General features: G+C 48.6%; 1 protein-coding gene across 1 annotated transcript; it reads right to left on the reverse strand.

The window, feature by feature from the left end:
* Positions 1 to 453: 453 nt before the first annotated feature.
* Positions 454 to 11,487, reverse strand: LOC123811256. The gene is made up of 7 exons (XM_045827268.1): positions 11,393 to 11,487; positions 10,968 to 11,112; positions 10,314 to 10,546; positions 9,801 to 10,023; positions 2,504 to 2,566; positions 1,403 to 1,621; positions 454 to 957 (listed from the first exon to the last, which is right to left on the reverse strand). Exons 1-7 carry the CDS (start codon positions 11,485 to 11,487, stop codon positions 802 to 804), a joined length of 1,134 nt encoding a protein of 377 aa, XP_045683224.1. The 3' UTR covers positions 454 to 801.
* Positions 11,488 to 12,329: the final 842 nt, after the last annotated feature.

The raw sequence follows: 12,329 nt of genomic DNA on the forward strand, positions 1-12,329 counted from the left end.
TGGTGCTGCGGACCGAAGGCAGCAGCGGTCTTCCTGGGGCACCGGGCAGAGCCGGGCAGCCAGGTGGGACAGTGGCAGGCTCAGTGGGGTGGCATCCCTACCCTGGCGTAACAGCTGGCCAGTCCCACAAGTTGTTTTCCTCGTGGCGACCATTCAGCAAAACGCAGGATCCTTTCTCAAAGATTTAAATTTCGCGGATGAATTACCATACAGCGGTTGCTTAGCAACTAAATTCAAGCAGGGCTAAGAATATGCAAGCTTTTTGTATTCTCATTAATAAAAATGCCACTCTGACACAGCAACCCGACTTTGGATCACTGCAACTTCTGTAAAAGCCGTAGGAGAATACAAACCGATCCTGCCATTTAATTACAGATCAAAATAGCTTGAGACGCAATATTTTGTTCATCTATCTTCCTAAAAGCGAGTAAAAACGGCTCTTCAGAAGCAGTAGTAAATTTTTTTAATGAAGTTGTCTATCAGGGTTACTGATAATTGTCAAACCAAACTTTTTAAAACACAGGTCGAAATATTCCTTTTCATCAACATTTCTACTCTCCCCCACAGTCCACTATCCTCTGATCTTGCTCTCCTCCCCCAGCCTAATAATAATTATTATTATTATAATTCTGTAAATATTCAAGCCTTGAAAGCCCTAGAGACTAAAGGGCAGTTGGCAGAGCAATCCACGAGGCCGGTGGCTGGAGAAATACTGAAAAAAAAAAAAAACTGAGGAGGAAACAAATAGGAAGCTGTGAAAGTTTTCTTGGAAGGTTGGAGGAGTAGCTGAGCTGGGTGGGCTCAGGTCCCAGAGGTTCTGGTGCTTACTTTCTGAATGCAGGTGGGAACTAAAGTCAGAAATGCCGGTAGACCACTGCTCGACATTGTCCGATTTTCTGTGCTGGGGTCCAGCCTTCTCTCCCCAGAAATTCGGTTGCCGCCTCCCCTCTTGGGACCCTACAGTTCAGAGGGGCCTGGCTGTCTCTGAGACCCACCTCGCCGCTGCCTCAACCCTAGAGCCCTGGAGAAAAAGTCAAAACTGAGCTGGACCCAATGGATCTTCAAAGTCTGTGGCCCAGCTTAGAGACGGGGCCTGGGATTGCTGTAATGGATGCACTTGGGGTCTTTTCCCAAGGGTACTGCCCAGGGAAGGGCTCAGAATAAGGATCCAGCCCTCTGCTGTAGTCCATCTGGGGGAGGCGGGGGCAGGGGTCAGTGAGGACTGGCCTCACATGGGGATGGGTCTCATTGTTTGGGAAAGAGTGGAGGTCTCTGAACCTGGCCAGCGGAGCAGGGACAGGACTGGAGGCGGCCAGCGCTTTGTGAAGTTTCTGCCTCAGGCCCTGCGCCCCCGCACTCTGGTTGGAGATCTGGGGCACCCGGAAGAGCCTGAGTCACGCACCTCTGCTTCCCACAAGTGGAGAATTCCAGCGCTTCCCAAACGCTGGGGTGGCCGCTGGTGCCTGGCCGCTTCACGGTCACCTCCCGCATGCTGTCCTTGCCCAGGGACTGGGGCCCGGTCCTGCGCGGAGTTGCTGAGCTGGCGGTGGGCGAGCGCAGGAGACGGGTTGGTGCCCAGTTCACGCGCGGACAAGATGTCACGTCGGCTTCGTTTCTGAAGCTGCAAAAGGAGGCCATGGTCACCTTTAGAAAAGTTCGGGGGCAAAACTGAAACTCCCCAGACTGATTCCAATAATATTGGCAGGGAGCTTTCTAGCTTTGCTCGTACTTGGGCAAATGTGAGAACTTTGGAGGTGACTTCTCCCCAGGTCAGCCACGGTGTCAAAAGATGATGAACACCTCCCCAACCCCTACTGACTTCATTTAATACAATTTCCAGTGAGTACCAACAAACAGTGGAAATCAAACCATACGTTGAAATATTTGCTGTATTAAGTGTTCCAGAGGCATTCGAGTTCATTTTTGCAATAAACAGGAAGACATTTATTTACAAATATAATTGCCTTAGAAGAGCCGCATTCCATGAACTTAATTCATTCCTTTCTTTTCCTCCCTTTGGGAAGAGAAATTTTAGCTTTTAAAAAGATAGGTCTTGAGGGAGGAAAAGGAGAGTGGTTAGTTTACCAGTTCCTAGAAAAAGGAGCAGGGGTGTCCAGCAAATTCCTGTCTGCGGGGATGCCAAGCACTATAAAATAATCACTTACAAGATATGGAGGGGTGCTTCACCCCTTTCTTATTCTTCAAAAGATAAGTTTTTTGTTGTGGCTGTTATCACAAGAGCTGGCCAGTGGAAATGCACTATTAATATGTCCTTAGTTGGCGTGTTCTGTGCACATGTGAAAAAAACCCCTCAAATTTAAATAACTTGAGCCATTTGGAACTACATCACAATTTTATCTATAAAACTCACTTAGTTGCCACAGCTTTAGAAATGTCTGTAGTAATGCTCCTGCTGCCCTCCTTCCTGACAGGAGTTTTACCAAGGTGGATAAGATACCAGCTCTTGGCTTCCCAATCACCCGTATAAGCTGGTATCACTTACCTGGAGAACCTGAGTCTTGTCTTCTTCAATTCGGGAAGCTTTTTCTAAGTGAATCCCCTTCCCCTGAAAGTTAGGAGAAGAGCATTTTTTGGGGGGAGAGATTTGTCCAGGGAAAGGCAAAATCAACTGTGAATCTTGAGGTAAACCATTGAGTCAGGAATAAACATCAAAAGCACAAGATATACCTGAGGGGCTTTGTGAGTTCCCAATAAAAGACACATTTACAAATGACAAAAAAAAAAGATAACCATTGTCCATGTTTCTTTGTTGTAGCTATAAAATAATGTGGAGGAACTGAGAGGAAAGCAAAAACATCTTTTTAATATAAAAACAAAAGGACAAGGGATGTTCTGATGAAAAGCTTCCTGGGAGATCACACATTAGTTCTGTCCTCTAGGATTGCCTCTCTGCAGAAGGCAGCCCATTTAGTCGGTTGGAACATTGCATAGTGAAATACAGCAGATACTCATTTCAAAGAGCTCACCTTGTGCCAGCATTAGAGGTGCCAAACCTGCCACTGTCACTCTACCCAAGTTCAGACAAGGCTTCTTCCAGATGTGAATGGGGGCCAGGCAGGTTTGTTCCACTCTGACCCACCCTGTAAGAGTCTTAAAGGGAGAGTCTATTTTTTCTTTTACATTTGCAAGGTTGAAAACCCTCCAGCAGAGTTTAAAAATAAAGGTCTAATCAGAAAGTATAGTATCACCCAAAAACTATCAAAATGGAAAGAATGTCTTACTAGCTTAGTCTTGAGAATATGTAAGGAAAAACACATCAGTTAATAAAACAACATCTACAAAGTACATGTAATTCACATTTTTGGAGGAGAAATCTTTTACACTTGCTTAGGCAATCCTACAGATCAGGCTTTGTACTCTTCAAAGATTTCTTTCAAACAGGGCTTTAGAAATGTTTCAAACCAGAGAAATGTCATTAACTCTCCTGATAACTATTTAATAGTTGTCCTGGATATTTTTAACAAGAAGGATGCTAAGCAAGTAGCCTTGAGTCCAACAACATCTGGGAAATGAAGTGGTGGCACTAAAAGATTCTGAAAAGCCTGCAGCTAAAGTGGGCTTGCTGCCTTTCGGTAAGGAGGAGCTGTCAGAGGTCAGCACTATTTACATATATTCCTGATCCCTAAAGCTTTCCCCTGTTTATGGAAGCAGAGGGTCTGCCAGTGAGTGGTTAGAAGTGAAGGGAGAAAGACCCAAAGATGGATCAGTTACCTATCCCCTTTGTTCCTGGCTCTTGAACTGCAACATCAAGGAGGAAAATAAAAACCCTCCCCCTTGGGGAATGAGGCCTGCACCTCCATTTGCATTACCCTGACATCCCCACCTCACCCCACTGCAGTCGGAAACCCTCTTGCTAACTGATTTGGAGCAAAATTATGGTAACTTCAGGACTCTCTCTGTGTGTTACATAACATACAGAGATTCTGCACAGAGGTGCTCACACTTGATTTTTCTCCAAATGGCTTGTACAAACAGAAAGGCTAAGAAAGAAGGAATGAAGACAAATTAAATAGAAAAAACTGGGAAGATGTGCAGCTATAATATGATGACGCAGGTAAGCTTATGTGCATGAACACAGCCATTACTCGCACCTCCTGTGTGTCAGAGCATCTTCTTTTAAACATTTGCCTAGGGTTGTACTTTGGCTGTAGAGCAGTCAGACCTCAGTTGGGAGGTGAGGGGAGCAGTCCACCCCAGAACAGTGGGAGCTGGTTGCCCTGTAGCCAGTAGAAAGGAACCAACTGAGTTTGGAGATGTGTTACCCTCACCCTACTCATTCTGTTATAATCCTCCAGTCCTTACTGTGGGGAGGGAAGGTTACCCCCACCCATGTGCTCTGCTGTACCTGTCCTAGTCACCCCCATCTGTGTCTGTGGCCTGAGAGCTACTCATTCACTAGCAGCAGGAGTCTGCAGCAGCAGCAGCCTGAGGTCACATTCAGAAAGCTTTTTCTTCCAAGAGAACCTCACCCCAAAGGCAAAGGGAGTGTAAACCATGTTCACATGCCCCAACCTAGGGACAGGCATTTTGCTGGAGGGGATCTAGAGCAAGGAAGTTGATTTGAGCAGATTCCCTACCCAGATCTTCCCTGCTTTGGGATGTAGGGAGGATATGAGGGGAGGTGGAGAGGCCTGGGATGGGGAGCTGCTGAAGGAGTGCAGGCTGACAAAGCTGTAACAAAGGATTCATGCAAAAGTAGTACCAAGGATCTCTAAAGGACCCCACACCTTATAGGTGTGTCTCCGGCTCTCAGGACATAGAGTCTACTGATTGTTCCCCAGGGATCTGCACATGTGCCCAGGCTGTCAATGGTTCAGGGCTCACAGGTCGGCCTTGCAGCCTCAGACCCTCTGCTCCTGCAGGCCTCCTTGAGCATGAATGGTTGCACCTGAGTTCGTAGGGCCTTATCAGTGGCTGTTCCCCAGGCAGCCACCTAGTGAGGCAGCAGTCTTGCTGGGCTGCATACCTCACCTGAGGTTAGAACAGGAAAGTCATAGGCTGCCATCTGGCCTGAAGATGCAGACCCAGAAGCAGCCACAAGCCTTCCTGCGGGTGAGAGGAAGTTTGCTGGAGAAGTGGGGATCTGGTGAAGTCTGCCACCATGGCCTTTGCAGGGAAATCACAGAGGATGATGTGGAAAAGATGCCCCCAAGATGTGCCATTGGAGCTCTCAGAGCAACTAGTAGGGCATTTCCTCTGCCCTGTCCCCTAGGCTCTTCAAGGACCTTAGTTCCTCTGGACCCTCAACCTGGTATGCCCTGTCCCCCTGGCAGTGACCCAGCATCTGAGTGCAACCCCAGCCTCCAGCTGGTGGATAGGAGTTGGGCACTTCAGCACCTGGGAATAGGAAGATTGAGATCCAAGCAAGAGAGTAATTATTAAGTAGGTGGTGAGGGGAAACATCATTAATGATCCCTAACACAGCCCCACTGGGCTCCCTGAGGACTCTGGTGCAGCTTCCTTGGGCCTCTCAGAGTTGGTGGGAGAGTCATCAGTCTGGGAACTTGGGGACTGAGGAGTGGGGCTCAGTGGAGACATTTGCAGGAAGGATAAGTTCAGGGTCTGAATTCAGGACTAGAAGATGGAAGAACTCATCAGGCAGAGATATCCCTCCACCAGTGACAAATGGGGTAAAGAGGACAAAACTTTGGGAAGGGATTAGAAGTGGGTATAAATGTGGTTGGTGACTACCTGACACTGTCCTCTTTCTTTAATTCAACCCAGGAGACAGCCCCACAGAGTTTCTGTGACCACCAGCCAGGCTTTCTAGTTCCTGAACTGCTTGCTCAAAGCAGCCTGACAAAGCTGACTCAAACCCTCAGGCCAGGCCTGTAGATCCCTCCCCAACTCCTCCCACCCCTGCTTGCCTGGGCTGTGCTGGGGCTATAACCAGGACCTCAGCAAATGGCCTCTCCAGTGGGGCCTTCTCAGAAATTCCAGCCAGTCAGCCCAGCATGGCAGACAGGGCTGGGGGCTGTGGTGATGACACAAATGCCTTCTCCTGGCTACATACAAGTGCAAATGAGATGCATTTTGGCTGATCAGTCCACTGTATTTTATGCATCTTAATATGTCTACGTCTCGTCAACTCTTCTAGTCAGGAAGAATAGCAGAAATTTTTAAAAGAGTTTTTTTTGTGTGTGCGTGGCTTTCAACTGTAATTGCATCCAGGGAGATGGGGCGAGAGTGGAGACAGGAAGCCTTGCTCACACAAACAACCCTCCTAAACACAGCAACCTTAAGCCACAAAGACAAATGGAAAAAAAGATGGGGGTAGGCCATGGTTGCTGACAAGAGACCCTGAGGAAACTAGGTGGATTTTGGCTGGGAAAAGTTTAAATCCATAACATTTCTTTTTAAGAAGCAAAATTCATTTGTATTTACTTGGATAGGGGACAGACCAAACTCCTTCTCCCAGCTTACCTGACATCTTGAACAAAGTGTCAGGGTTACTTAGGGAGGGTCTCAGGGGTTCACCAGGAGGAAAGAGGTTTTCTGATACCATGGAGCCCCTATCTTGGCAGAGTTCGGGATCTCCTCTTCATATGTCAATTTCCAAAGGAGTTGTGAATGCAGGAAACATGCCTCCAACTCTCCCTACATCCCTTCACCAGGTTTCCTGAGAAAGCAAGTCCTCTCAGAAGTAGGTGATAAGGGCCTCTCTAAAGTAAAGGGTGGGGGAGGGGTGGCAGGTCTGAGAGACCAAAGGCCTCTGGTATTCTGCTCTGGACCACCTCCCGAAGTTCAGAAGGGCACTGCGGGGAGCTCTGGTCTTTTAACTCAGAGCCTGAGAACTGCCAGAGGACCGCCAGGGAGGACCACAGGGCCAGCTCCACCCTCTACCCCTACTCCTCTTCTCAGGTATTTGTTGTCTCAAGCTAGTCTACAACTGATCCAAGGAAGGGGAACAACTGATTTTTCTTAGCCCTGTTCCCAAGCCCTGCCTCTCTTCCCTCTTCCAGGCATAGTGGCAGGCAGGGTACAAACTACTGAGAGTTACTGGAGCTGAGTCCCAGGCTCTGCTCCCTCTTTCATGGGGTTCTCAGAGTCTGCAGGGAATTTGTTTTCAGGGTGCCTCTGGGTTCTTAAGGACAGGAGCCAATTTGTCGTTGACATACGAAGCTATTCTGTTAAGATCTGACTCTGGGGTTGGCTTCCCACTCCCAGAAACTGTAGTAGCTTTAAGGTCAGAAGGTCAGGATGCACAGTCTAATATAGGGCCAACAGCCTGCTAACAGCCTGGGCCAGGCAAAAGAGACATGTACCCAGGAAGCCACTGATGAAAGAAAAATCTAGGCCCATTTTATTTAGGTGGGGTTTTTCAGGTGAGGACACTCTTCAGGTGTCCAAAATTATTCCACCTGTGGTGTTATTTGTGCCATCCTATTACCTAGGGAGGATTCCTTCTCTGATGTGTGAGATGCCCTCACTGTGGAGCAATTAACTCTAACAGAATAGAATGAGGAGGGAGGTCATGTGCTTCACATCAAGGGTAGGGGCCACCCAGCACTCTGACACTATCCAAACTTTTACGCTGCTCAGCAGAGAAATTTGCTTGTCACACCAGCTCAGGTTTCTGCCATGCAGCCTGGGCATTTCCATACCAGCCTGGGAAATACATGAGAACCAGATGTGTGTTGCTGCTGTGGGCTTCCACCCAGAAGCCAAGGTGCTGGGGAGATGTCCCAAACAATACAGACTTAAAATTCATTGCCCCAACTCACCCAGTGTCCTGACAGGCACTATGAAGGGCTGAACTGTGGGCCAATGAACAGAGGTGACCTACACCAAGAGAACTGCCAGGTTCCCTAGCTGCCTGTGTCGTCATGGTGTCTGACCAGAGTCCCTGCAAGCTGCCCTCTGCTCTTTTCTTGCTGTGGATGCCAAAAGCAATTTACCCCCTCCTTCCATGTGTCCTCCTCCTTTTCTGTAACTGAGCATGGATTTCCATTTGGGAGAAGAAGGGGTGTCAGTAAAGATGAAGGGTGGTGTGGCAAACCATCTTCAGTAATAAATAAACCAAGCTGCAATAACCTTTACACACATAGACTATTCTCACTCACTTTTTCTTTTCAAGCAGTCATCCAGCCAATGTCCAAAAACATTTTAACCCACAAGCAAAAGGAAATTTTAAAACGGAGACCAAGTTCCTTTTTCTCCTTTGTTCTTGGGGTTGACCATCCCTCACTTTCTTACCTCCCAGCTATGCTGATATCCATACCCCATCTGAAGATTTAGAACACTTCCTTAAAATCTTTCAGTTTTCAGCACAACCAGACTAGCTGGAGGTAGAATGTACCCTCCCCAGCCCAATTCTCCATCCAAACCAAATATGTTGTAACTACCATCATCAATTACACTTTGCATACTTGACACTTCAGCAATGCAGACTCACTATTTACCAGAAGTAGCAATAAACTTTACTGAAAGAAAGAAATCCAACATTTACCATGGGATACCTACTAGAGAACTCTTTGAAAACATCATCCCTATCTTCTTACCTCCTTTATTGGGATGGAGGGCTATAAAAATCTGGGGTAGCAGAATTTTAAGAAGCTTGATTATCTTAAGCACTTTTGGAGTCCTCAACTCCAATCATTAGTAATAAAGTCATTAATAGTTATAATTAGTATTTAATTGCTTGATCTGATTGTTGCTTTATTCATGACCTGATTTAGTTTGGTAGGGTGTGTGGGGGGTGTAGTACAGGTGGTTCAGAATCAGTAAACGAAAGCCATTTGCAGACAATTCAAGCAGAAAGAAAAGTATTTTTGTTTTATTTGTAGATGTGTCTCACACATTTTTTCATGCTTTTTGTAAAACTATCTAAGAATAAACATTACCAATCTAGGTTTTAATTTATCTAAATGGGACCATAAAGTACCTAGGATGGATGGACACACACACACACACACACACACACACACGCACACACACACTATAGAATCGGGGAAAGCAGAAAAGAAACTCAGTGTGAAAGCAGTAATAACTGAACCGATGGTGGAATCGAATATCTGAGCAAATTCACTTTATTCCTTCGCAGGAAGAGGGTCAGCGGCGGCAAGAGAGTTTCCTGAATCCTTGAAGAGGGACACCACGAGGTGGGCCAAATCTTCCCACCAGCTGCCGCTCAGACCCTGGGTCTGTGCAACCTCTTTTCACAGATCACCAGCTCCCGTCGTCCCCCAACGCTCTCACATTCTTCTGCGCTCAGGATCAGCGTTTAACCCTGGCTCCCGTTTTCAAAACCTACCGGAGAACTTCCTCTGCAAGGGTGCCCTGAGCTCCTGTTTTCGCCCCCACCCCTCTCCTTGACCCCTGCTCTTCCTACTGGCCCCCCGGCGCTCTGGACTCACCCAGCGAGGTCCTTCCACTCCATACACGGACAGGAAACAGGCCTCCTTCGAGGCACCATTTGAAACCACCCTTTATCAATACCGTCAAAGCCAAGAGCGCACTTGTCGGGTTCTCAGCAACCGAGCCCGCTTCTTGCAGAAAACCGGGGAGAGGGGGCAGTAAGGGCGACAAATCCTCTAGCCAACCGCGACCTCAGTTTTCTTTTAGAAATGACGTCCACGGTCGCTCACCCGCAGTCTGGCCTGCTGGCCCCGATCCCACCCAGCCGGCCCGGGTTCTCGCCATAGCCAGCCAGTGTTGCCGCGCGCTCTCTGCGCTGGGGCCGCGGTGCGCGGGGACCGAGCTGGTGGGCTCCCCTCCGGCCGGCCGCACTCAGTATTAAATATTCATAGACATCGCTACTTTCTTAAAGGAGAACCTACCGCGCGGGAAAGTTCACAGCCAAGGGGATGCACAAAGGGAAGGTCTCCTCTCCTGCTTGATCTCGAGGCCTGGGAGAAGCAACCCCTCCGCGTGCAGTGCCCGCTCGGACTGACATTAAGGAAAGGACTTGGGGACCGGATCACTTTAGCTTCGTCACTTTTCTTGGAGGGTATGGAAGGAGTGATGAACTTGGTAAAGGAGAGAAAGCTCACTCCTTGATCCCTAAACAGTTCTTTTCAAACTAGCTGTCGAATCTGCTCGCTCCCCCATCCCTAAATAGCTATTTTCATACTAGCTGTCATATCAAAGGCCTTAGGGTCCCCAGGAGTTGTGTGTGTTTGTGTGCGTGTGTGTGCGTGCGTGCGTGTGTGTTAAAATAAGAGTCTGTTTGATGTTCCATCGGCACTGGGGACAGCAAGAAAGTTGGCCTGTGTTGTTTGAAGCCACTCACGAAGTTTAGCAAACCTTACCCTGAACAGCAGTGTCATTTAAATAGTGAAAGCAACAATCACACCCGCACCTGGCCCCTGCTCTTGAAAAGTGAGCCCCATTTGCGGCGGTAAGTCAGGGCGGAAAAAGGGACTGCAGTGTGCACATTGTCTTTGCCCCAGTTCTTTCCTCGGCTTGTCCCAGAGCCGTTCCTCTCCACGCCCGGAGGCCCCGCAGTCACGGGCAGCGGGAGTCCGCTTTTCCAGGCCGCGCCGGCGCCCGGCTTCTCCCGGAGGAGCACCGCCAGGGATCTTGGCTAGCAGGAGTGGGAAATGGGAGGGCAAAGACGAAAGTTCTGGGCTGGTCGGCGGTGCGGAGGCCTGCCCGAGAGCGAGTCCTCACCAGCGCTCACCGACCAGTGAGGCGGCCACGCGTGGTGTCAGCGCGATGCTGCAACCTCACAGTCACAAACACACTCACACTCGCGGTTCTTTTTGTTCCGGGCTAAGAGCACTTTCACAAATGGTTAGAAAGTCTTGGGCGCCATCTAACGGGAGCAGCACTAAGTTGGCGCAGAGTGGAGGTTAGGACCGGTGGGGGCATCGTGGAGGGACCTCTCCTCCACCCTCCTCTCAATCCCAGGCTTGTCACCAACCCCCAACACAGAACACACGCTCTCTGGGACACTTCCGAGTTCCCCAAAGTCCACCTTTCCAAGGGCCAGGAGCGGTGCCCACCTGCCCGCCAGGGACTGACACCTGCGCCCCTGCCCTTTCCTCCCTTCCACGTTCCCCCAGGCCACCAAAGAGGAGGACCGACTTGTCTTGCACCTGCCTTAATAGGGCCCTGGTGTTGTCCAAGCTCTCTCTTGTTCCTCTTAGCCTGTAATGGAAAGGCCCAAAGAGCACCGGATGAGGCCACTTGTTTTCCGAAAGGAGCAGTTACCTAATGAAGAGGTCTGGAGCCAAAAATCCTTGCAGAAGACCATGGACCCAACTGGAAGATTCGGTCCTGCAGTGGCTTCAGGAAGCCTCAGTGCCTCCTGGGAAGGAGGGATTGGGTTCTGAGGAGCTATCCTGGAAATTGGGAGTTGATATTAGGAGAAGCCTGACAAATGGTAACCTTGGAGTGGCCTCTGGATGGAAGAAGTGGATCCACCTACCCAGAAAGCGGACTGGCTTTCGATGAGACCCAGGACGTTCCTAAAGGTTCCAGGCCACTGTGAGGTCCAGTAGTCATGGGAGATTTAATCCCCATGGTCATTTCTGCAGATTCTGGGAAGTTAGCAGAAGGTCTGGTGTCTCTAACCAACTGGGAAACAAAGGTGAAAAGGGAGGACATATGCCAGTCAGGCCTAAACCACCCACTTCTCAGATCCCAACACCTGCCATCTGTATTGCTTGTTAACAAGTGGGTGACCTATCTCCATGCCTCCAGACTAAAGGCCAAAGGCAGAAAAAGCTGGTGGGCAGCTCCCTGGACATCCAGTGGTTGACCCTCGTGATGCCACTAGAGGTGCCTAGGCTTGGAGTCTAGATCCCAGGGGAAAGCAGTGGATCCCACCAGTCTAGGCCGAGAGTTGTTGAAGGACTGAGAGCCTTCCTGAGTTTGTAGAATGGAGATTAGATTACCTGTTCCTCCCTCAAGTATGTTCTGAGGTCTACATGAAAGCAGATATACACATTAATTTATTGTCATAAAAAACATAAAACTTACCATTTTAACCATTTTTAAGTGTATAGTTCAGTGGCATTATGTACATTCCCAATGCTGTACAGCCATCACCACCATCCATCCACAGAATATTTTCGTCTCCCAAAACTGAAACTCTGTACCTGTTAAACACCAACTCCCCAGTCCCACCTCGACAGCTCCTGGCAACCACCATCCTACTTTCTTTCTCTATAAGTTTGTCTATTCTTGGTACCTCATGTAAGTGGAATCCTACAGTATTTGTCATTTTGTGTCTGACTCCTTTCACTTTGTCAGCCTGTTAAGTTCATCATGTTATTGCATATGTCAGAATATCCCTCCTTTTCAAGGCCTAATAATATTCCATTGCATGTATATGCCACATTGTATTTATTCATTCATTCGTT

Source organism: Phyllostomus hastatus, unplaced genomic scaffold, assembly GCF_019186645.2.
Source record: "Phyllostomus hastatus isolate PE091 unplaced genomic scaffold, TTU_PhHast_1.1 phas_scaffold_78, whole genome shotgun sequence".
NCBI lineage: Eukaryota > Metazoa > Chordata > Mammalia > Chiroptera > Phyllostomidae > Phyllostomus > Phyllostomus hastatus.